Source organism: Herpailurus yagouaroundi, unplaced genomic scaffold, assembly GCF_014898765.1.
Source record: "Herpailurus yagouaroundi ecotype Mexico unplaced genomic scaffold, PumYag 189, whole genome shotgun sequence".
In the NCBI taxonomy this organism is placed as follows: domain Eukaryota; kingdom Metazoa; phylum Chordata; class Mammalia; order Carnivora; family Felidae; genus Herpailurus; species Herpailurus yagouaroundi.
The window spans coordinates 2,648,046-2,675,302 of NW_024412420.1; the positions used below are offsets into that span (position 1 = coordinate 2,648,046).

Here is a 27,257-nt window from a genome sequence, read left to right on the forward strand (position 1 = left end):
AATTCCTTTCTATATAATGAATCTCCCATCACCACCATTGTTACCCCTTTCCCTAAGAAGATGCCCTCCTTCTCTAACACTCAGACTCTAACACTCAACACCAAACATATCCCATATGAGTGCCTTCTCCATCCTGCTCAATTACTAACATTCCACACCACCCTATCTTTCCTCAGGGATGCCATGCTCAACATGTTTGTCTTTCATACTCCACACAGAGCCTCATTCCTCTGCAAGAAAACCCTTGTCATTCAACTTAGGTGCCGATATCCCATGCTAGACAGCTGTCCTACAAATTCCCTCCTACCAAACTTGAGTTCCAATATCCCACTCTGTGCCACTGCAGTTCCCCCGGCACAAGTGAAAATCATTAAGAGTCATTGTACTTGATGTCATCATAATCACGGAGCTTAAATAAACCACCAATCTTTAATATTAAATAGTTCAACATTGTAGCCAAATACAGTAGTATTCTTTATCCATTTCTCAAGCTCATTATTGCTTACCTTCGAGCTACATTTTTGAAATAGCCTGCACAAAGACATCTCCGTAGTACTTCATGTTTAGGGCCTTCAAAGGTCTCTCTTGGGAAATCACTTTGCTATAGAAAGAATATATATACAGTGGTAATCTCACAGAATAATATGAAATGATCTTTTATTTTGAAAACTACATGTTTCTAAAGACTTCTGTTTCTGGCCATATGAAGTAAGAGGGATTAGATTTACACTTCTGCTTGAAACAACCAAAAAATGTTTTATATGAAATAATGATTTCCAAAACACTTTATATCAAGTAATAAAGGACAGCGATCTCTGAGAAGTAAATGAGGTATGGGAAATAAGTGAAGTAAGTCCAACAACTGCCCCAGGTTACGGTCAACCTTGAGAGAGATTCTAGATGAAGGGTCAGGGAAGGAAAAACCCATCAGAACCTGAAGAACACCCTGAGCTACAGAGGCAGAGCTGAGAGTCCAGGAAGACCAAGATGGCTAGAGTTCACAGGCCAAGAGTTCAGGAGAGAAGAGAACTCAGATAGAAACAGAACTCCAGAGACCTGCAGGAAGGCCTCTGCCAGTGTTCAACTGAGCACTAAATTAGCATATAAATGTGAGGAAACTACCCAAGGCCAGGGAAAGAACTTCCCCAAAGGATAACAGTGAACAGTGCTTGGTACTCACGCACACAGTTAGGAATGGGGTCTATTCCTACAAACCGGAGATCAGAATACCTCATAATTTGCATAGTTTGGGGTACAGTACTCAGAGAATCTTGCCAAAATTTGACTTAAGAAAAGATCACTGTAGCAATCACCTGTTTAAGCTTCCTGATTAGTTCTCGAAGTTGAGCTTCAACACGAAATGCTGAAAATAAGCATCTCCAATGAATCCAGTGTTTTTGGCACCATGAAGCTGGAGCTCCACTGCAGAACAAAAATACTGGTATCTTTAAAATACCCTCTCGAAGTGAAAGTCTAACAGGTGTACCTGGCGGGTTCAGTCAGTAGAGCATGTGACTCTTAATCTCAGGGTCATGAGTTGGAACCCCATACTGGACATAGAGTTCACTTAAAAAAAAAAAAAAGGCAGTCTAACATTCTCATTTCTATTACAAAACTAAAAACAAATAAGCATCAGTTAGCCCTTTTATGAGACCTGTCCCATTACTGAGAAAGCCACTTAAGGAATTTGAGGAAACAAATTAATGTAGATGCCTCTGAGTGAATTAAAAATAATTTGTAAATTAATTTCTTTTTATACATATATGGTTTAACAAATATCCAATCATTTTCTCATCTAAGGTACTTCTAGCGAATCAAAATTCTATAAGGTCATTTTCTTTTTTTTTTTTTTTTCATGTTTATTTATTATCGAGAGACAGAGAGACACAGAGCGTGAGCAGGGGAGGGGGAGAGAGAGGGGGAGACATAGAATCTGAAGTAGGCTCCAGGCTCCCAGCTGTTGGCACAGAGCCCAACCCGGGGCTCGAACTCACAAACCGCGAGATCATGACCTGAGCTGAAGTCGGATGCTTAAGCAACCTAGCCACCCAGGCGCCCCTATAAGGTCATTTTCAAGAAAGAATTAGGAAGAGAAGAAAGAAGAGAACTAATATTATAAAATAAATGCCTACTTAGTAATAGTCACCCAACATAGATAAATCTCACTAATGTTCACAAAAATGCCTTAAGGTCAACAGTATCCCCACTGAACCTTACTGTCTAAAGTCACATAGTAAATACATATTGGAGCTATATTTTAAACTGACACTTTCTAGGGGCATCAGGGTGGCTCAGTCGGTTAAGCTTCCGACTCTTGGTTTCGACCCAGGTCATGATCTCAGGGTTCATGAGTTCCAGCCCCACACTGGGCTCTACCCTGACACCACAGACAGAGCCTGCTTGCAATTCTCTCTCTCCCTGCCCCTCCCCTGCTTGCTTTCTCTCTCTCAAAAAAAAATTAATAAACTTTAAAAAAAAAGTTTAGGGACACCTTGGGCGGCTCAGTCAGTCGAGCATCCGACTTTGTGTCAGGTCATGATACTGCGGTTACTAGGTTTGAGCCCCAGGTCGGGTTCAGTGCTGACAGCTCAGAGCCCAGAGTCAGCTTCAGACACGTTGTTTCCCTCTCTCTCTCTCTGTCCCTCCCCTGCTCGTGCTCTGTCTCTCTCAAAAATAAACATTTTAAAAAAATTTAACCTGACAATTTCTAGTACAAAAACTATTTCACATACCTTGATTTGCACTGTTCAAAGATGACAGCTAAAGTTGCAAAGTCATTAAATCCTCCAGCTTTAGCTGCCAATTCTCGATGTCTTTGTTCTGCTTCCTTCTGGTACTCTGGATCAACTAAAATGACAAGTTGAGAGGCAATTTAGTTATACTTTACATCAAATGCCTACATTCATTTTGTTTATTCAAGGTCAGTAGAATCTGCCTCACCATCTGCAGTGGAATAAGACAGAACTATATTAACTCTTGGGGAAGGACTCTATTTACTTCCATTACTTCTTTTCTTCTTTTTTTAAAAATTTTTTAAAAATGTTTATTTTTGCAAAAGAGAGAGTGTGAGTGGGGGAGGGGCAGAGAGAGATGGAGACCAAACTCCAAAGCAGGTTCCAGTCTGAGCTGTCAGCACAGAGCCCAACTCGAGGCTCAAACCCACAAGCCTTGAGATCATGACCTGAGTTGAAGTCAGATGCTTAACTGACTGAGCCACCCACTCTTCTTGTTTATTTTATTTTGAGAAAGAGCACGAACGTGCACACACAAATTTGTGCACACACGAGTGGGGGAGGGGCAGAGAGAGAGGGAGAGGATCTTAAGCAGGCTCTGCATTGTCAGCATGGAGCCCGACTTGGGGCTGGAACTTAAGAACCATGAGATCATGACTTGAGCCGAAACCAAAGGTCAGACGCTTAACTGACTGAGCCACCCAGGAACCCCACTCCTTTCCTTCTTTTAACCATACTTCAGAGATTTAACCAGAACAGTAACATTAATTCTCTCAACACATTTGCCTTTAAAATAGTATTTAGCATTTATTTTTTAAGTTCAGTTTGATCATAAGAGTAACCCATGTTCATGGTAAAAAAATTATGTAAAAGTTCAACATTCCCCACTTTTGTCACATTACCCATAAACCAATCCTCATGGCTAACCACTGTTATGAATGTGTGTCCTTCAAGATATTTTCTTTTTCTTTTTCTTTTTTTTTTTAATATTTATTGATTTTGGGGAGAGTGCAAGTGGGAGACGGGCAGAGAGAAGGGGACAGAGGATCCAAAGCCGGCTCTGCACTGACAGGCTGACAGCAGAGAGCCCGATGTGGGGCTCGAACTCATGAACCCTGAGATCATGACCTGAGCTGAAGTTAGACGCTCAACCGACTGAGCCACCCAGGTGTCCTGTTCAAGTTATTTTCTATATGTATACCAGCCAATGAATACAGTGGTTTATTTTTACATAAATCCATTATATGTTTTGAAACTTCATTTAATAATGGGCTTCATGTCAGTACAAGTAGAATTGTTCATTCTCAAAATAGCTTCATTGTACTCCCCAGGGATATAAGGAACATTTGAGGAACACAATTTAACCAGTCCCTATTTATCCAGTTCCTATTTATGGGCAATTAGACCATCATATAAGCAGAACTGAACTACTACTAGCCTTTTGTTTTTTTTAACTTTATATTGAAGTAAAACATGCATGCAGAAAACTACCAGATCACAACTGTACAGCTCAATGTTAATAAACATAATATACCAATGTACCCAATACCCAAATCACTAAACAGAATATTACTAACATCCAGAAGCCCTCTTTTTGCTCTCCTTCCAATAACTACCTATTCTCTTCCACAAACCATGTTCTGACTTCTGACCCCACAGAAGGCTTTTGTATAAATTTTGTATAAATGTACTTCATGTGTCTGATTTCTTTTGCTCAACATTTGTTTTTGAGATTTATCTCTTACTGACATTGACCCTATCCCACTCAGGATTGATATACTCTCTGATTGCCCAAGTTCCCTACATACCACTTTGCCCAAGCTAAATTTCTTTCAGAGTACCACTTTTTTTTTTTTTTTTTTTTTCAAAATTTCCTAGGGCTCCTTCATTCATTGTACCACATCGTACTGAGGTTTGTTCTCCTTCAGTAAACCCATCACAACTAGATTTAGCATAGGCACCATGTTCCCTGGTATTAGAGAGAAGTACTTATATAGACTATGAAGTGAATCTGCAAAGCAGCAGACCCTGGTCTTAGGAGGAAAGGAATCTGATTAAAGAAAACACCCATGAAGATAAAAAGTCTTTCATCCCAGGCTTTAAGTAGCTTCGACCTTTGTTACCTAGGTGACAACTAAAGGAAGCAGTTAGAAACAAGAGGAGAGAGAATATGATTACGGGCCATACAAACAGCCCTGTCAAGGTGAAAATACAGTTCCCATCTCCTGAACCACTCAGGGAAATTGACTTTTAAGCCAAAACATTTAATTTCAAGCACTGAATCACCATTGCCCTAAAGATATTATGACAAAAGTCAAATTGCACTAGACTCAAGCATCACCCTGACCTGGCTCCCAACACTAGGAGACAAGCCTATCTATCAGACAGGAGCTCCTGGATCAATGAATTGTGTTTCCTGCTATAGAATTGTAGAGTGCCAGTTGCCTTGGACCCCTGGGGTATGAACCTTCAGAGACACTTCCTACCTGGGCTCAGTTCTTCCTTTCTCTGCCTCTAGCTGACCATTCAATTTGGCTGTAATACCTACTAGCACAATTTACACAGGTGGCTTACTATCTCTTATTAAAATGTCAGAATAACTGCAACAAATTTTAGTGTAGATTAAAATTTTAAGCTCAGCTCATATTCTGTGAAGATTAACTCTGTGTAGTTAATGTTGGATCCCTGCTGTTTAGAGCGGTGGCTTGCTCACTCACGTTTTTAAAAATGTAGAGAGCATATCACTTCCCTGGTTGTCCATCCCACATTGCTACCTTCTCTATGTCTCTGTCTCTTTCCTTCATTATTCTCAAAGTCAAGAGAATAGAAACATTTTTTTGTTCCTTTTCCCTGACTCTCCCCCCAAAATAGACTAATTAAAATTAAAACACGCAGAAGTCCCATAGTAAATTCCGGATATGTACAGGAAAGTCACAATCCATATCATACACAGTTCCTACAATCGCAGCAAGTTTACCCTCTAACTAAACAAAAGTTTGACTAGCCATCTTTATTTTCTAGTAGGCTTGTCACTGTCTTTAATTTATTATCTTTCCCCAGATGAAATTCTATTATCAGTTTTATCTCATGCAAATAGGCAAATATTACTGAGGGAAGAACTGTAAGAAGGTGAAGCAGCAAAACAAGGTTATATCAGCTGAACCTTTCCATTTGGGAAAATAATTTAATACTTTTCTATATAGCAATCAATCAGAAAGCAAAACTATTTCACAGAGGATATCAATAATAATAACAGTCCTCAGAGCTGAAGCAGAAGAATAAAACAATGAGTGTCCCATACACATAAAATACCCTTTATTTCTAAAAATATTACAGTTAAAATGAAAGATTTAGAACCTACCCAGTGTTGTTATTTTAAATTTGTTCCATTTTAAGGCAATGCCTTTAGGTGGTTTAAAAAAAAACCTAGAAAATATTTAACAGCCCTCACTCCATTGTCTGACTTCTAAAGTAGTCCCTATACTAGGAGACATTGTATACAGTTCACTACAGCAACAGAGAGATTACTAAAAATGTTGACAGTATGATCATTTTGATGTTTATAATCTCTGTTTAATGTTAGATCTGAGAATACTACCCAGTTTTACCAGTAAGGATACAGTAAACCAAATTAGATGATCTATAAAGACCCAAGCCAGAAAGTACTGCTTAACTTATAAAGACTACAAATGCAGCTGGAAAGCCAATACACGTTTTGGGTATAACAAGATCTCACCAAGTCACGATCTCAAAACCTGAAGCTACATTTTGCAGCAGCTAAAGTTCTTCATGATCCAGGTTTAAAAATTAGGTGTATATTTATATATAAGCCATAGTATCTAAGTATGAAGAAAAAACTGGTAGCAATTGTTGCCTCTAGGAATCAGACCTAAGGACATGTTTAAGAGAGAAGAACTTACTTTTCATTTAATACTTTGTGTAGTGTTTGAATTTTTAACTATATACATGTATGGGGAATAGTATGAGGAGTTAGGTGAAACCTCTCTTCCAGATAGACATTTGTTAAACTAGTCAAAATTACCAAAGACAATCATTCAAGGTCTCGGAGATTGACTGAATCTATGGAATTCAGTAAGAACAGTAGGCAGCATCACATCTGAGTAGGAACTACACTCAACCCCCCATAATTTTGTGTGTGGAAGAGGGCTTAGCAGCCTGAAAGCGGCACCCTTTTCCTCACCTCCAGCTCCTACTCTGTAAGGAGGATCAGGTGCAAATAGCTAATGAATGGGGGAACAGCTAATGACAGTGCATCACAGCTTTGCATTCCCTTACAGCTCTGTAACGCAGAAAAGCTGTCCTAGTGAGCACGACAGCTGAGTGGTAGCTCCCACTACTCCCAGTTTTCTAGAGCTATTCCAGGTTTCTGGGTTGTTGGGGTTTTTTTGGCAGCTGGTAAATATCTGCAGAGGCCATCTCACCAAGCTTTGTGCTGAAGAAGATGTATACTGGGCAGTGGTGGTAAGTGAAGCAACAGTTCCCACCACCTCTCACTTCAACCTTCTGCTCTATAGAGAGGATCCTGGTGGGGCAGCCAGTGAATAGTAGATTCCCAATCTACTCCCAGCTCCTGCTCCATAGCACAGAGTTTCTTTCCAGGAGAGGATGGAGATAAGCACTGTTAAAAACCAGCAATAATTTGTCCCTGCCAAGGTGGATGGGTAACTTTATCTGGACTAGACTTTGGAGCAATTTATGCCCCAAGAACACTGTCAAAAACAACAGAGCAATCAGCAAGCAATCAGTGGAGATGAATAGCTTAATCTGTTACCATTTGAGGCAGACTAACAAAAAATTAGGCAGATAGGCCAAATCTTAACAGAAAAATCAGAGAACCTACTAAACCCATAGTTGTCCTGATATTCTAAAAGACTATGTAGATGCCCAAGGTTTTACCTTCTGACAAGCAAAAGGAAAGGCAACATCTGCGCCTCTGGTCTATGGCTGAACACAGGAGAAACTCATTAACTCTCTGAACTATGAAAACAGTCTCCAGACCACACAACACAGATCCAAAAGTAAAGGGTGAAAACATCACTAGCTTAAGTCTTAAGGACAACCTCCAACCAACTAGTAGCTGAGTAGCTGACTCTCAATAGCAGTGAGGGCTGGCAGAAGAATCAGCAAAATATACATCAAGAGAGAGTATGCAATCCAAAGAACAGAGAAAAAAAGAATGATGAAAGATGAGCAGTCTCAGAGAAATGATGTATAATGGACTGTCAGAAGGAAAGAAGAGAAAGAGGCAGAAAAAAAGCTAATGAAATGATGGTAGAAAAATTCCAAAATCTGATGAAAAACATTAATCTACACACTGAGGAACAGTAACGAACTCCAAGTAGGATAAAAGAAAAAAGATCCACCAACACATAATAGCCAAAATACTGAGAATAGCTAAAGAAAAATGACTTATTATACACAAGAGAAAGCCAATAAAATTAACAAAGGACTTCTCATTAGAAGTGATAGATGCTGGAAGACTGTGGGTTGATATATTCGTAGTGTTGAAAGAAACTGTCAACTAAGAATCCTACATCCAGTAAAACAATCTTTCAAAATGAAGGCAAAATAAAAACATTCCCAGATAACAAAACCTGAAAGAATACATTGTGGTAATACCTGACTTACTGGAAATAATAAAGGAAGGTAATCAGACTGAAAGGAAGTGACACTAGACAGTAATTTGAATGACACTGAAAAAGAGCATTGATTAAGTATGTAGGTATGTAAAAAAGAGAATATAATTATTTCTTCTATCATATCCCCTTATGTGATTTAAAAAGAAATTGCATGAAACATTATCTATAAAATTGTGTTGTTTGGGGGCACCTGGGTAGCTCCATCGGTTAAGCACCAGACTTTTGGTTTCAGTGCAGGTCAGGATCTCACGATTTCATAGGTTTGAGCCCTGTGTAAATAAACTTAAAAAAAATTGTGTTGTTGGGCCTATAACATAGAAATATATTTGACAATAACAACTCATGTATATGTATTATCTATTTGTTAAATTTATCTATTTTGAGAGAGAGAGTGCATGTGCGGGGAGTAGAGGCAGAGATAGAGGGCTCTGTGCTGCCAGCATGGAGCCCAATGTAGGGCTTGAACCCACAAACTGCAAGATCATGCTCAACTGACTGAGCCACCCAGGCGCCCCTATTTTTGAAAAAAGAGGCCTAGGTCAGTATTTATGGGGAAAAAACCTCAATCCTGTGTCTGACATAACAATAGAAAAGGTCACTGCTTTATAGCTACATTTTCATTCTGTGGAATTTAGAAACACTGATAAATCTCTGAGATACCTTAGTACTTTCAGGGTCATTCATGTTTCATATCCATTTACATGACCGACATCAAACGCTTCACAAAGGCAAGACTTAATCAAAAATATCGTACCAAATCAAAGCACAGACTCTAAGACATATTCTTATTGGTTATAATCTCTGAATAGTCTAAAGAGTTAGATTTATGTCCACAGATATCTAAGACCGAGTATTAGGATCACAAAGGGAAGTCTCTCATTTCCTTGAGTGCCTACAAATATAATTCACTTTCAAATAATGTTTTGCTAAAGTGTAGGTCCCAAATAAAGGCCTTTGAGATACCAAAAACGAACTTAAGGACTTGATTAAAAACAAAACAAAACAAAACAAAACAAAAAAAACACACAAACATAGTTAAAATTTAAGACCTGAAAAACCTAAAAAGCTAAGAACTTGAGTCAACAATCTTCTGAGACAGATTAGAAATAAAAATTTTAAAACCAATACCTGGACTTCTGCATCCAGTTCTGGAATAGACTTAATTTTTCATCCTTTCTTGCTTATGTACATTACAAACCCCAAATACAGTATTACAATATTTCCTTTAAAACTTCCTATGTTTTAATATGTATGACAACAATTGCACACGCCATGGAGGAGTAAATGGAACTAAATTGTTGCAAGGTTTCCTATATTCACATGAAGCAATATTCATTGAGTAAACTGTGATTAAAGATGTATATTATAATCCCCACAGGAAGGACATGTTAAGCAGAAGAATATTCAACATAATCCATATCAAAATTCTAACACGCTTTTCTTGAAAAAGCTGATACATTGATTCTAAAGTTTATACAGAAATACAAGGAATATAGAATAACCACAGTGGTATCAAAAAAGAAACAGTGTCAAAAGACTTATAATACCTGATTTCAAAATGTATCATAAAGCTATGTAGTCAATACAAGGTGGCACTGACATAAGGACAGACAAATCAATGGAATAAAATAAAGTCCAGAAATAGGCTCACATATATACAGTCCATAGATTTTCCACAAAGGTGCCAACGCAGTTCAATGGGGGAAAGAAATCTTCTCAGTAAACATGCTAGAATAAGTGGATATTCACAGAGAAAAAAAGTAACCTAGACCTCTACCTCATGCCATATATAAAACTTAATTTCAGATGGATCACTGTACTAAAGTTAAAAGCTAGAAACTGTAAAGCTTTTCCAGTTTTTTTCCAGATCTCTTAGCATTCAGAAAGCAATAACTACCAAAATATAGTAATTGATGTATTAAACTTTAACAAAATTCAAAAGCTCCCTCATCAAAACATACTGTTCAGAAAGCAAACAGAAAACCCACCAAGTGGGAAAAACTATGTGCAATTCATACATACCAAATAACTTGTATCCAGAATAAGTTAAAAACTCTCAGATTCCAAAAATAATTTTTAAATTTATTTATTTATTTTGAGGAGATAGGGAGCACAGAAGAAGCAGCGAGAGAGGGGGAGAGAAAGCATCCCAAGCAGACTCCACACCATCAGCACAGAGCCCAATGGTGAACTCACAAACTGTGATATCATGACCCGAGCTGAAGTCAGATGCTTAACCGACTGAGCCACCCAGGCGATCCCAAAATCTTTTTATAAATTTAAAACATGGATAAAAGATGTTAACAGATAATTCACAGAGGAAGACAGATAAATGGCCAACAATCATGATTAAGTGCTCAAAAATATTAGTTACCAAGAAAATGCAAATTAAACCATAAGGAAGAATCACCAATACATAATAGAATGTAAAAAAATAAAGTGGCAACATCAAACATTGAGGAAGACATGTGGTGCAAATTGCACTATCATTGCTGATGGAATTTTAAAATGGTATAGCCATTTTGGGAAAAGGGGTGGCAATTTTGTTTGTTTTTGTTTCCATGGAGCAAACCTAGAGCTTGAATTCACAACCCTGAGATCAGGACCTGAACTGAGATTAAGAGTCGGATGCCTAGGGGCAGCTGGGTGGCTCAGTCCGTTAAACATCGAACATCGACTTAGGTCATGATCTCATGGTTCATGAGTTTGAGCCCCGCATCAGGCTCTGTGCTGACAGCTCAGAGCCCAGAGCCTGCTTCAGATTCTGTGTCTCCCTCTCTCTGCTCCTCCCCTACTCGCACTATGTCCCTATCTCAAAAATAAATAAACATTAAAAAAAAAAAAAGAGAGAGACACTTAAACCAACTGAGCCACCCAGGTGCCCCAGCAATTTCTTTTTTCTTTTTTTTATAATTTTTTTAAATGTTTTATTTGTTTTTGAGAGAAAGAGAAAGAGAGAACAAGTGTGCAGGGGAGGAACAGAGAGAGAGGGAAACACAGAACCCGAAGCAGGCTCCAGGCTCCGAGCTGTCAGCACAGAGCCGGATGCAGGGCTCAAACCCACAAACTGTGAGATCATGACCTGAGCCAAAGTCGGATGCTTAACCAACTGAGCCACCCAGGCGCCCCTCCAGTAATTCTTAAAGTTAAACACACACCTACTCAATAATGCAGCAATTTGCTCCTAGGTAGTTACCTAAGAGATATAAAAATATACATCTACAAAAGACCTGCAGAGGAACGTTCAAAACAGTTCTATTTATAAACAGCACCAAATAAGAAACAATTCAAATGTCTATCAATAGGGTAATAGATAAAAACTAATTTTAATACGTTCATACAGTGGAATTACTACTCAATAAAAAGAACAAAGCACTGATTAAATACATGGATGAATCTCACATACATGATGCTGACCAAAAGAAGCCAAACACAGAAAAGTACATATTGTATAATTCTATTTATACAAAGTTTTACAAAAGCCAAATCTAAAAAAAAAAAAAAAAAGATAGAGGAATGACTCACTGAGGGAAGGCAGGGTAGCATCTGACTGGGAAGAGGCATTGAGGAAGTTTTCTGGAGTGATACAACTGTTCCATACCTTGACAGGGGTGTGGGTTATATGGTATGTGCACTTTGAAAAATTAATTGAATTATACACGTAAGATTTATGTTTCACTACATATAAACTTTACCTTAAAAAAAAACCAAAAACTGTAGGGGCACCTGGGTAGCTTAGTCGGTTAAGCATCTGACTCTTGGTTTCAATTCAGGTCATGATGATCTCACAACTCGAGAGTTCGAGCCCCACTGCAGAGCCTGCTTGGGATTCTCTGTCTCCCTCTCTCTCTGTCCCTGCCCCACTCATGCTGTCTCTCTCTCTCTCTCTCTCTCTCAAAATAAACAAACATTAAAAAAACACACACACAAAAACTGTAAGCAAAGAATGGTATACCTAAAGAATTTTAAAACTACTTTTGTATATTCTAGGGAAAATGGACAATTTGAATATGGACTCTGGACTAGATAATAGTATTATATCACTGTTAAATTTCCTATTTTTGATAAATGTTCTATGGTTAAATAAGAGATTGCCTCTATTCTTAGTAAATATATACATATATATAAATATTTTGTGGTAAGAGAGAGCAATGTTCCCAAATGATTCAAACAAGAAAGAAAGAAAATGCATATATGTATATCAAGAGAGAAAGAGAAAAAGAATAATAAAGCAAATGCAGCAAAATGTTAAAAACTGCTAAAACTAGGTAAAAGGTATAAAGGAATTCCTCTACTATTCTTTCAACATCTCTGTAAATTTGAAATTGTATTACAATAAAAAAGGTAATAAAAAAGAGCTAACACGAGACTGGTATTATCTATTTAAATATTCCAATGAGGAAAACCAATTCCTTTTTCTGGCCTTAGACTGGATCACCCTAATCTATTCTAATTCCCCGGTTTCACAAATGAAAAATGAAGTCCAAAAAAACTAGGCCAATAGATAATTAGACTGGAGTGGAGTCAAGTTAGAACTCTGATCTCTTCACTCCTACTTCAATACTCCTGCAATAGTTTTTAGGAGTATTTTTAGCTTTGAAAAATAGCCAAACTTATTTATTTATTTACTTATTTTTTAAGTTTATTATTAAAGGATAGTTGACATACAATGTTATATTAGGTTCAGGTGTACAATATAGCGATTTGACAATTTTATATAATACTCAATGTAAGTGTAGTTACTACAAAACATTATTACAGTATTATTGACTATTTTCCCTATGCTGTACTTTTCATCTCCATGACTTATTTATTTGGTAACTACAAGTTCATTTCTCTTAATTCCCTTTACTTATTTCACCCATCCACCGACCCACAACCCAACCTTATTTATTGCATATGGTATTTACCAGAAAAAAACTACTGTAGCTAGGGGTATTACTAGAACCAAAATTCTGACTATAATCTATTTGGGAGAGGCAGCACACTGATTAAACCAGAGTATTTTTATAGAAAAATATATCCTCCATTACAATCTTGGCAATAACAAACCAATCTGGACCAAACGCTCACAGTCTATAAAGGGATAACACCAGGATGATAGTACACACTATTGTTAGTCTAGGCTGTAGGCAAGATATACTGTCTACTCAGAAATTCCTTTGAGGGGCGCCTGGGTGGCTCAGTTGGTTAAGTGTCTGACTTCGGCTCAGGTCATGAACTCATGGCTCATGGGTTCGAGCCCCGCATCTGACTCTGTGCTGACAGCTCAGAGCTGAAGTCTGCTTCAGATTCTGGGTCTCCCTCTCTCTCTCTCTCTGCCCCTCCCCAGCTCACACTCTGTCTCTCAAAAATAAACATTAATAAAAAAATTGGGGGTGCCTGGGTGGCTCAGTCGGTTGAGCATCTGACTTCAGCTCAGGTCATGATCTCTCGTGGTTTGTGGGTTCGAGCCCCGCGTCGGGCTCGGAGCCTGGAGCCTGCTTCGGATTCTGTGTCTCCCCCTCTCTCTGCCCCTGCCATGCTCATGCTCTGTCTCTGTCTCTTAATAATAAATAAACGTTTAAATTTGAAAATAAATTGTGATTTTCCCCCATTAGAAGAAATTAAAGCTCACATGGGATGAAGTAAGTTGTGTCCCACACCAAGAAAGGAAATAAGCAGAAGTTTAAAGGCATGGAAACTTCAAAACAATTCTCTTAGAGTACAAGGGCTGAACTTCGATTTCTTTTGTTTCTAGAGGGAAAAAAAAGTTAATATATTACTAATGTACTATAACAGGGCAAAGGTCCACCATACTATCTTTCTTTACCAGTGAAAGGACTCTCAGCCAAGAACATTATAACTCTCTATTTCAAACAACTAAGTTAAAGGATAACAAAATGTAAAATTCGTTTATCCTCAGTTTCATGTCTCATAGGGCTAAATATATGGTAATAAAAACCGCCCAGTGAATTACTGGAGAATATAAATAAATGGAGAGATACTTCATGTACATGGATAAGCAGGCTCAATACTGTCAAGATGTCGGTTCTTTCCAACCTGATGTATAGATTCAACATAATTCCAAATAAAGTCCCAGCAACTTATGTTATGGATATCAACAAACTGGTTGTAAAGTTTATGTAGGAAGGGAAAAGACCCAGTGTTGAAGGGGAGGAGCAAAGGCCAAGAACTGACCCTATCCAACTTTAAGAGTTACTATAAAGCTCTAATAATCAAGACAGTGTGGTATTGACAGAATAGAAAAAGAGATGAATGGAACAGAATACGGGGCCCAGAAATATACCCACAAAGTACAGTTAAATGATCTTTGACGAGGGGGAAAAGCTTTTCAATGGAAAAAGGATAGCCTTTTGAAAAATGGGGCTGGAACAAATGGATATCCAATTCCTAGAAGATAACATAGGAGAAAATCTAAAGGACATTGAGTATAGTGATGACTTTTCAAATGTAACAGCAAAGGCATGACCCATGAAAGAAGTAACTGAAAACTGGACTTCATTAAAATTAAAAGCTTCTGCTCTGTGAAAGACCATGTCAAAAGAATGAGAGGACAAACCACAGAATGGGAGAAAATAGTTGCAAAAGATATACCTGATAAAGGACTGTTTTCCAAATATACCAAGAACTCTTAAAACTCAACAATAAGAAAATAAACAACCTGATTTAAAAAGACCTGAGGGGGTTGGTGGCACCTGGGTGGCTCAGTTGGTTAAGCATCCCACTTTGGCTCAGGTCAAATTACTGAGCCAAAGTGAATTACTTAAAAATAAAATTTAAAAATCTAAATGGATACCTCACCAAAAAGATACAAAATGGCAAATAAGCATATAAAAAGATGATTAACATCATATGTCATCAGGGATCTCCAAGTTAAAATAACAAGATACAGGGGCGCCTGGGTAGCTCAGTCAGTTGAGCGTCCGGCTTCGGCTCAGGTCATGATCTCAGTTTGTGAGTTCGAGCCCCGCATCGGGCTCTGTGCTGACAGCTCAGAGCCTGGAGCCTGTTTCAGATTCTGTGTCTCCCTCTCTCTCTGCTCCTCCCCTGCTCATGCTCTCTCTCTCTCTCAAAAATAAACATTAAAAAAAAATTTTTTTTAATTTAAAAAAAATTTTAAAAATAACAAGATATCACTACACACCTATTAGAATGGCCAAAATCCAAAACACTGACAACACCATATGCTGGTGAGGAAGTGAAGAAAGAGCAATTCTCAGACTCATGGCTGGTCAGAATACAAAACGGTACAGACACTTTGGAAGAGAGTTTAGCAGTTTCTTACAGATATAAACATATTATACTATAACTCAACAGTGAATTGAAATCCAGTGTCGACACAAAAACCTGCGCATGGGGCATTTACAGCAGCTTTGTTCATAACTGCCAAAACTTAAAAGCCACCAAGATGTCCTTCAACACGTGAAAAGATAAACAAATTCCATAAAATGGAACATTGTTCAGCAACAAAGAAATGAGCTATTATGCTACAAAAAGACAAGGAACCTTAAATGCACATTGCTAAGCTACAGAAGACAGTCTGAAAAGGCTACGTACTGTATGATTCCAACTACCTGGCATTCTGGAAAAGGCAAAACTATGGAGATGTAAAAAGATCAGTGATTGCGAGAGTCTGGGGTAAGGTATGTAGGGATGAACAGATGGAACACAAGAGATATTTAGGGCAGTAAAATCAGTATATTATTGTAATGGTGGAAATGTGTCATTACAGATTTGTCAAAACTCAAAGAATATACAATACAGTGATCCTTTTAGTTAATGATAATGTATCAATACTGGTTCATCAATACCAAATGTACCACACTAATGAAAGATGTTAATAATGAGGAAAATGTCTCTACTTACCCTTAATTTTTCTGTAAACCTAAAACTGGTCTAAAAAATAAAACCTATTAATTTTTTAAAAACTCACCAATAAACTTCTTACCAGGTCTAATGAAGACATTTTCCACAGACAACATTGCTGCTATTGGAAGTAGCAGATCTTCACAATCTAGAGAAGCAGCCTTGATTACTGCACATGTCAGATGTGGAGGGAGAGGAAATTCCACCATAGACAAACCCAATCTGGTCACATGGCCACTCCTTAATAGAAAGAAAAGGTTCTTAAGTCTTTCTACCTTGGGAGAGTACAAATGAAATTCATTCGGAATTCAGAATAAATCAGATATAATTTATATTACCTTAAATCAACTCTAGAAATTCAATTCAATACAAGAAATATGATACACTGGTCATTGATAAAAGAAACATGAAGATGATAAATTCCCTGCTTTGGAAGGCCAATACATCCAAAAAACTAAACAATGAGACACAATAAAGTAGTATGATAAAAGACCATACAAATCGGTATAGAGGCATAGAGGATGATGTCCTTAAAGAAATGGGAGAATGATAATTACCAAAAATTTCCCCATTACACAATCATGAGAACAAGGACTCTGGCTCTGTTATTATTTTGATATACCCAGATTCATGCCTGGCACTGAAACGATACTCAAAAATTACCTGTTAAATAATACTAAATATAAACATAATTTTATCATAAAATTTTTATTCATTTTTTTTTTAAGTAGGCTTCACACCCTGCATACAGCCCAGCATGGGACTTGAACTCACAACCCTGAGATCAAGACCTGAGCTGAGATCGAGAATCAGATGCTTAACCTACTGAACCACCCAGAGACCTTTATCATATAATTTTTAAATTCAGAATTGTGGCAAAGAAAAACTGAGGGCAAATTCTAATTTCAGGTAAAACAATCCATTCAATTCAAACAAATCATTTTCTGCTGATAAAAGAAACTATTAGGAACCCTATTTTAAAAGGACATTGCAGTGCCTGGCTGGCTCAGTCAATAGAGCATATGACTCTTAATCATGGGGTTGTTTGACCTCCATATGTGGCACAGAGTTTACTTAAAATAAAAATTAAAAATTAAGATAAAATAAAATAAAACAAAACAGAAAGAGATGTTAAGAGATTAACAGATGTTAATCTGTTGTGGTTTAATTTTTGTTGTTGTTGTTGTTTACCTGTCAATAGCATCACACTGGTAAAGTTGTTTAAGAGCTTCCAAAATAAGCCTCTCATTAGGTGGATCCAAATAGGGAAACCTGTGTGTTTAAATGAGATATGAAATAAGATTCCATTCCCTGACCATGATTAAGATTTCATACAGACTCGAAAATTTCTTTATAAGGTTTTACTTCTCCTATTTTTCAAGCTCTCTTTCTTTTTCCTAAGCATTTTATGATCATAACCGGCATTCAGCAGAGGAAATTATTTTTTCTGAATCACACTCTTCCTTTAAATTCAAGAAGCACTTCTTTTTGATTCCCCCTTAGCTGGAACACTCACCATTCTTCTCTGTTTATCTTAACCCTGCCCCATTCTTCATTAGTCAATGTCAAATCTACTCTGTTCTGTAGCCCACAATTTTTATTACAGTTTTATAAACCAGTGGAGAAAATTAATTGAAAGTGGCCAAACACTACAAGTTGTTTAAGAGCACTTAAACATGTTTTTTAATAAAATGGTAAATATATTTGATTAATTTTACTATATTTGCTGTATGTATATTCTTATTTTCTCCTGAACTATCTGAAAACAAGTTGCAAATACAATGCCAATTCACTCCCAAAATACTTCAGCATGCATCCTCTGAAAATAAAAGACGATCTCTTACATAACCACAATACCATTAATGAACATAAGACAATCACATTCACAAGGGTGGCATATAACCAAACATGAATATATGTATTACATATATATATTTTTTTGTTTTAATTAGAACAATAATTGCTTAATGCTATCTGCACTAGATTACTTTTTCCACTATAAGTCTTGAGATGGTAAATCATCTACTCCCAATTTCTCACCTTGAAAAAGGTCCAACAAAGGACAAAAGGTCCAATACCTTACACAAAAGTCCATTCCAGGATTCACAGCTCTATTTAAAAACAAATAAACAAAAATCTTGTAGACTGTTCTACAGTCAGTTTTCCTACAACTTGTACCAACAAGTCCTGGCATCTTCTAGAGCAAGAGTCGGCAAACACTTTCTGTAAAAGGCCAGATAGTAAATATTTTAGGTTCTGCAGGCCATATGGTCTCTGTCACAATTATTCAATTCTGCTATTGTAGTGAAAGCAGCCATACATGAATGAACAGACATGGCTGTGTTCCAATAAAACTTTCTTTACAAAAACAGCCAGTGAGCCTGGACCATAGTTTTCGACCCCTGTCCTAGAGCAGTACCAAACCAGTCATCCGTTTCTTCTGTAGAAGAGCCCTTTCAGATTTGTAAAAACTACCATTATTTCTCTCCCTTGATTATACCAATTACCAATTCTGTCAAGCACTCCTTGTATTATTTGCTTTCCAAGAGACCCACTATACCTAATTACTATCTTTTAGAAACACTCTAGTTTGTCAAACTCCTCATAAAATGTGGTAATATCCAAAACTGAACTCCAAAGGTAGAGCGACCAACACAGAACAGGAATGCTATAATTCCAGTCATTTGAACTTTGCAGTCTATTAACATAACCAAAGTCTACACCAGCAGAAATTTTTTCTTGTTTTCTAAACAGAATTAATAATTGCAAGCTCATATTGAGTTGTGGTGATCTGATCATTTTAGATCTTTTCCACATTAATTTCCTTAATGTACAACCAAAACACAGGATATAAGATGTAACCTTTCAGACTTTTGCCTTGTTGATTTGACCTGTGAGATCATTCTAAACCTTCCAGTTTTAATCATTGATTAGATATTAAGACATTTTCCAGAAATCTGATAATCATGACTTCAATATCTTTACTTAATACTGGCATTTAAAATGCTTATGAAGACTGGGGCGCCTGGGTGGCGCAGTCGGTTAAGCGTCCGACTTCAGCCAGGTCACGATCTTGCCAGGTTACGATCTTCAGCCAGGTCACGTGAGTTCGAGCCCCGCGTCAGGCTCTGGGCTGATGGCTCAGAGCCTGGAGCCTGTTTCCGATTCTCTGTCTCCCTCTCTCTCTGACCCTCCCCCATTCATGCTCTGTCTCTCCCTGTCCCAAAAATAAATAAACAGTGAAAAAAAAAATTAAAAAATAAATAAATAAATAAACTGCTTATGAAGAAAGAGCAAAAGTCAGTTTACTATCAGCACATCCTCCATCTAGGATATACTACACAATTAATCAATACTTTCTGAATTTGGCTCTTTGGCAACTACTCTATTCAGCAGTTCTATCACCTTATTCACAAAGATGTCAAATGTAATCTTATTAAATACTGTGTAGAAAACAAGAGACATTAGGTTATCATTCAATAAATACTTATAGTGCACCCATTATGTGGACAGTCCTGTATTCAAACTGAAAAGGAAATGGTTTATTATCACATATTCTTTGTGAAACATTTTGATTCATACCGATTACTATAAATCACCATTAAATTCTCTAAAAACATTTTCTAATAAAAATATGCTAGAATTTGCTAAGACCAATTTCAAGCACACTGGGCAGTTGTTTACAGATTCTGCCCTTTTCCTAAATGAAAAAATCAAGACATTTGTATTTCTCACAATTTTCTGGCAACCTGTTCTGCATAATTTCTCATAGATAACCCAAAACCTACAAGTTATTTTAGTGCCATGGAAATAATTCCTAAAGCCTCAAGACACTCATTTATAGTCATTAGGTTTTATCTCATTTCTTAATCCATCTTGGTCATCAATTCCTTTTTATTTAGACTTGTGTTCATGTTTTAAAAACATTCTTGATAATGGAGAAAAAAGAAGCAATAAATGAAAAGCTCCATTTTCTTTCTGTCATCTATGAGTACTATAACATCTATCCCAAATACTGGTTCTATTTCTATACACATTAAAAAGAGAGAGGAGAGGGGTGCCCGGCTGGCTCAGACAGTGTAGCATGTGACTCTTGATCTCAGGGTTGTGAGTTTAAACACCAGGTTAGGTGTAGAGATTACTTAAAAACAAAATCTTTTTTTAAAAAAAAGGGAGAGAGGAAAGAGAATTTTTTTTTTTTTTTTGTCTCTTGCATTTTGGGGACTTTTAGTACATTCTAGTCTTAAAACTTAAGATGGAAAAATAACTCAGTGCAGAAGTTATTAGGTAATTATTATTTCTATTTTTCTAACATACATTTATTCTTGATTACATGCCACTCTTGATATTATTCCTATCTTTCTAATACATATTTATTCTTGATTGTATGCTGTTTTGTGATTATATATTATTCACAAAAATAATACTATGAATATTGTTTTTAAATTGGGCTCATCTGAAAGCTTTTTGTTTAGCCATATGGAACAATTTAGATGATTCTTCTTTCTCGCTGGTATCATTCATGATTACAGTTAGAATTTCATATATTATATACTTTCCTCTTTTTAATTATCTACATTCTCATTTAGAACATCTCTAGTCTTAACACTATCCAAAAAAATTTTTAATTGGTTTTCCAAGAGTATATAACACATATTTGGATATATCTAGTAATTACTTCCCTTCTTATGAACTTACAGAATGCATGGTCACCTCCCAGGGTTCCTGACACTTTCACATTCATAGACAAATAAAACTAAAATTAAGAGCAAGACAGTACTTTCCTTCATTATTTCCTCTATCACATATAATATGAAATTTCAAGCCCCTACAACAATATTTCATCCTATACCAATTGATTATATAGTTTAACATTTGAGTAATTTAACAGTTGTTCTACTGTTTGCTTCATGTGTCTGAATCTTGCTTCCTTAATATAACTTAAGTTCAGTGAAAGCAAAATACTACTACGGAGTATTATTCTGCCTCTCACAATACTTGGTACAATGCTAGTCATACAAAAGATGCTATGAGAAAACCACTTTCTGATTGGAATAAGGTCATTATATACCTTTCATTACAGATAAACAGTGGTCACTAAATGATCCAAATAAACTTCAGCATGAAGCACCCCATTAAGCCAAGGTTAAAATATGAGCAAGGGATCAAATCACAGGAAAGCAATGCAAAGAAGCTTTTTTTAAAAATTTTTTTTAATGTTTATTTATTTTTGAGAGAGACAAAGACAGAATGAAAGTGGGTTGGGGCAGAGAGAGAGGGAGGCACAGAATCTGAAGTAGGCTCCAGGCTCCATGCTGTCAGCGCAAAGCCTAACGCAGGGCTTGAACTCACAAGCTGTGAGATCATGACCTGAGTGAAGTTGGACGCTCAACCGACTGAGCCACCCAGGCGCCCCAAAGAAGCCTTTTATTTGGGCTTAGGTAAACCGTGAAAAGCTGTGATATAGGAATCAAATACTTCAAAAGAATTCTGGCTCCACCCTAACAAATTTTGTTTTTTCAAATTGTCTACATACCTTATAACATCGTGTATGGCAAGGCACTTTAAGGTCAGAACTACAGATGTCAAACTAGTTCTCTTGATCTCAGGGATCACATGGTCAGGCATACACTGGTTCCAAAAATCTTTACTATAGATCCGAAAGCATTTTCCTGAGGAAGTCCTGCCAGCTCGGCCACTTCGCTGTAACGCCTCACTCCTTTAAAAGGAAAAAACAAAACAAAACACAAAAGTCCCCAAAACATACTGCAGGTTTCCTAAGTAGTTAACATCAAACCCCCAAGCCAGCTAGAAAAGATCTAATAAACTGTTCTCTGAATAAAAAAGCTTTAGAGACTTACTTTGAAATTGGAACCACCTCCAGGATATCCAACCCTAATCTGGGATTGTGATTTAACTGCTTCACAAAGCCACCATCTACCACATATCTAAGAGGAATGAAAAACAGTTATGTTTTTAGAAAATAAGGAAAGACTTGTTGCATTTTGGTCACTTTGTATTCTCCTTTTCTACCAAACTAACAACTACATAATGACTTTTATGTTAAACGTAAAACTTGAAAGTCAAGAAACTGCAACCCTGTATATCACTAATGGGAATATGGTTAAGCCAATGTGCAAAACAGTTTAAAGTTTCCTCTAAAGGTTTAACAGAATTACCACATTATTGAGAAACTGCATTCTTAAGCGTATACCCAAAAGAACTGAAACAAGTACTCAACCAATGTTCGTAGACATATTTTCATAGAAGCACTATTCATAAGAGCCCAAAGGCAGAAATAACCTAAATGTCCATTAGCCATTAAGGGATAAATGGATGAACAAATTATGGTATATACATGTAATGGAATATTATTCAGCCATAAAAATGAATGAAGTGCTGATACATGCTACAATGTGAATGAACCTCTCAAAAGCATATGAGTGAAAGCAAGACATATTGTATGACTCCTTATAGATAAAATATCCAGAATAGGGTTTCATAAAAATAGAAAATACACTGGTGGTTGCCAAAGGCTAGAATGGAGGAGGGCATGGGGAGTAATTTGCTTAAAGGGCACAGGGGTAATAAAAATGTTTTAGAAGAGAAAGAGTTAGTATTAGTTGTAGTACATCATAGAAGTACTAAATACTAACTATTCACTTTTAACTGTTAATTTTATATTATGTGAATTTCTCCTCTAAAAAACAAACCTGAAAGTCACCTCTAGACCAACAATACCATTTAAGTCAATTAAACAGAGAACAAGTCGAGTAAAAAACTAAGTTAGGAGTAATAGCAGGTTTACCATTCACTAATGGAACATTCCAAAACACACTATTTAATGACTTTTGCCATTGCTGGAAACAGAAAATTGCAGAGGTTAACTTACTTCAGACAACTGCTCTCTTAAGCCCTTAGTGAAACCATTATTTTTAAAGTAAAGAAGAAAAGCAAAGAAAATTAAACTGCCTCTCAGATCTGATAATTTTACCCAAAAGAAATATATACAATCTTTGAGATTCACATCCAGCCTTCCTATGGCAAGCAGGACATAAAATATTAGTCAAGGACATAAAATATACTGGATTAAAGATAAATACCCAAAAGGGCTGTGGGTTAACAGTCTAAAAGAACTTCACATTAACCATCAGTCTAGATTTAAATTTTCCAAGTGTTTCTCCACTAAATTTACTCAAAAATTTGATGTATTATTGATTACATAAAAAAATAAGAGACTCGCAGGGCACCTGGGTGGCTCAGTTGGTTAAGTGTCCAACTTCGGCTCAGGTCATGATCTTGCGGTTCAGGGGTTCAAGCCCCACGCTGGGCTCTGTGCTGACAGCTCAGAGCCTAGAGCCTGTTTCAGATTCTGTGTCTCCCTCTCTCTCTGCCCCTCCCCTGTTCATGCTCTCTCTCTCTCTCTCAAAAATAAAAATAAGAAACATTTTAAAAAAAGATAAGAGACTTGCATTGTAGTTCATTTCACAAAAAGGTGAAAAGTGAGAAACAGTACCTTCAGATAAACACTTGGATATACAACACTTACTCCACCAAGTGAAAGTGTCAGATGAGAAAGGAATATCAGATCATCTTAGGTATAGGCTGATAATGAGCAGAGACAAATAAAAATAGCTTTGGTTTTCTATCTAATGAATAATGAAACCTGTGAAACATTACGTATAATCTTAAATTTTGGAAGAGAAAGCTACAAATTGCCAAATAAAAGTAGTTAAAAAGTATACTAAAAGTATACTGTGTACCTCCTACTCTATTTTCTAACCATGGCAATCAATAATTACAAAAAAGTGATAGGTGATTACAAGTATGTGAGAAGGAAATTAGTGTATGACACAGAGGAGGAAACACAAAATTAAGTGGCTTCCTTAGCTGTAAAAGAAAACTTAGGGGCACCTGGGTGGCCCAGTCAGTTGGGCACCCAAATTTGGCTCAGGTCATGATCTCGTGGTTCATGAGTTCAAGCCCCACATTGGGCTCTGTGTTGACAGCTCAGAGCCTGGAGCCTCCTTCAGATTCTGTGTCTCCCTCTCTCTCTGCCCCTCCCCTGCTCGCACTCTATCTCTCAAAGATGAATAAAGATTAAAAAAAAATTTTTTTTAAAGAAACCTTAAAAGTTGTACCTGATTCCATCTATTGTCAAAGATGTTGCAGAAATATTGGTGGATATGACACATTTTCTAATTCCAGGTGGAGGTGGCAAAAATATTCTCCTCTGCTGATCTAAAATACACATAAAGAGAAAATGTAAATTTACAATATGCATTTGTCAAACTCCACTTTTGAGAAACTTACTTCTTTTCATTAAAAGTTACGTTTCCTTCACCTCTTTAATTATCTTGAATTCAAAACAGCAAAACTTATCTTTGCCTCCTCACCTCTTGCTGCTAAGATTTCTAGATCCATTAAATCGCAGATTATTATTGCTAAAATAAACTCTACAGCAGGGTCCTTTTATGTAGGTCATAGTTCCCTTTGAGAATATTTTAAAAACTGTGGCCCTCTTCTCCATTAAAAGACACATATATACACACATACAAAAATTTCAAATAATTTCAGCGTGTTCAGGGATTCTCTGAAGCCCATCCATGGATGACACATTAAGGACCTCTCTCTGCCTTAAAGACTGATTAGCTAGGTGGTTTTTACTTTTTAGGGAGTCTTTTTGATTACTCATGGCTACCTCTCTAAGCAAGTAACACCATACTCCTTCCCCTCAGCCATACATTCTAAAGGATGAACCCAAGCAGTAATGCTTGTAGTATTGTATCTTGTTCCTCCAGCCATAGTTTATGGCACCAAAGATAAACATCTCCCCCCAAGCTGGGGCAATCTGAATCTCCTGGAATTTGGAATCAGGTCCAAAAGATGCCAATTTGATTAGGCTACTCTCTGGCAAAGATGAAAAATAAACTTGTGAACCATACAGAACTGGTTAATATACATGGAGGAAAGTCTAAAAGGAGAAAAGAATGAATTAGCCACGAGAGTTGACAAGAGAGTACTTCTGGGCTCCTGGCACTTCCCAGGCCTTAAAAGGACTGGGTGTAAAATAAGTAGCAGACAGATTTGGCCAGACTTGCTCTCTTGCAAGGTTAAGCACAAAATAAGACAAGAGCGTTAAGTATGTTTGCAAGGGAATGACTATAGTATGGGTGAAAGAAGATAAGTGACAGTTGATAAAGGACAGGTGTGAAAGCATTCTGAAACCTGTTGGATTAGAAACAGTGGAGTGTCTGGCAAAAATATAGGAAGTAGTCATCAGAAAGATGTTTAAAACTGAGATCAGAAATGATGGTAATGATAAAGTCTAAGATAGAAGCCTCTGAATGGGTGGCTGAGGTGGGGTAAAGAAAAAGATCACTTAAGCTATAGAAATCAAGGAACTCTGAAGCAAGGAATCTGAGTGGATCACTGTATTTCAATAATTTCCAAAAATTAGGAGTGATTATGCCAGTGAGTACACAAGTCAATCCACTGGGGTATGAAAAGAAATTATTAGCATTTCTATCTATAGTTTCTATAACATCTTTTTAAACTGTTATATGTATTTACTATTGTACATTATATATTAGAACAATAAGTACATATACATACACCTTAAGGAAAAAAATTAAACACCTGGCTGTATTAGTTTTACATGAGATATGCCCATATGTGTTTAGAAAAGTCACCTTTTCTACCTGAGCAATCTCAAATTGTTTTCCTTTCCATAGCCAAGAAAATCTTACAAAACCTGCTTTGAAATAATAAAGTACAAAACCTGTTCTCAAATAAAATCTTTCAAAGATCCATGTATTCCCAGTATATGTCACAGACCAAAGCTAAACTACTATTATAAGGGAGAAAAGGAGTGCACACACAAAAAAAGGAGTGGCACAGATGAACAGTTTTAAAATCATGGAACTAGGCCAGCCATTTCATTTTACAGATGAGAAAACTAAATCCCAGAGAGGTCAAGTGACTTGCCAAGATTTACATACAGACAAACAAATTTGAAACAAGTAATGTTGCTTTTCTTCCACATTATTCAGAATTTAATTTCACAAGTAAAAAAAGTGCTAGAAAGGCAGCTTATAAATCTGTGGGGAAGTTTTGAGGTGAATACAAAAATAATTCCAAAAAGATCTACTTCTTTTAGATTTATAGTTTTTTGGTAAAAAACTTAAGTGTTAAGAATAATTTTTTAGGTATTAGATTTAGGTAGCTCATTTCTTCCAGATGGTTCAAACGAGTTGTATACTACTTTGTAGTTCAAGTTATATGTTTATACATTATTTATGGTCTATTTATTCTGCTACAATGTAGCTCCATGAAAGCAAGGACTTTCTTTTGTTCAAGACCTATATCCCCCACTACACAGAACAATGTCTGGACCATAGAAAGTGCTCAAAAAAGTCCAATAAACTGATAAATTAAAAATGCATTATATAAATAATAAATTAAGATCCTTCTACCTTTAAAATTCCTCACTACCCTAAAACTTTACATAAATGTTTACATTTTTTTTCATGTTTATTTATTTTTGAGAGAAAGAGAGACAAAGCACGAGTAGGGGAGGGGGAGAGAGAAGGAGACACAGAATCTGAAGCAGGCTCCAGGTTCTGGGCTGTCAGCACAGAGCATGACACAGGGCTTGAACTCATGAACCATGAAATCATGACCTGAGCCAAAGTGGATGCTTAACTGACTGAGCCACCCAGGTGCCCCAAAACTTTACATAAATTAAAAACATCCTTTCTGAACATATTTATCTCTAATCAAATCTGTTTTTCAATCAACCCATTTCTAAAAATATCTAATTTTTAAGTCTTCAGTTCAAGCAAAATTTCAGTTTCATTTACCATTTTGTTCACTATAATCAATTAAAAAGTCTTGAAACTGCTGTTTTGACAAGACTCACGTTTATTTCATTTACATTTCATCCATTTTATTTTCTTTAATTTTTATTAAGCTTATGTATTTATTTTGAGAGAGC

General features: G+C 36.6%; 1 protein-coding gene across 1 annotated transcript in view; it reads right to left on the reverse strand.

Annotated features, from left to right (window-relative positions):
* Positions 1-27,257, reverse strand: part of DHX40 (DEAH-box helicase 40) — a 48,557-nt gene that overhangs the window by 7,027 nt on the left and 14,273 nt on the right. The window contains exons 8-15 of the mRNA XM_040496964.1: positions 24,403-24,502; positions 22,123-22,209; positions 21,798-21,980; positions 17,453-17,533; positions 16,344-16,501; positions 2,733-2,847; positions 1,314-1,422; positions 507-601 (exon numbers count right to left, since the gene is read on the reverse strand). Of these exons, the coding sequence (XP_040352898.1) occupies positions 507-601; positions 1,314-1,422; positions 2,733-2,847; positions 16,344-16,501; positions 17,453-17,533; positions 21,798-21,980; positions 22,123-22,209; positions 24,403-24,502 (928 nt within the window). The remainder of the gene's footprint in view (positions 1-506; positions 602-1,313; positions 1,423-2,732; positions 2,848-16,343; positions 16,502-17,452; positions 17,534-21,797; positions 21,981-22,122; positions 22,210-24,402; positions 24,503-27,257) is intronic.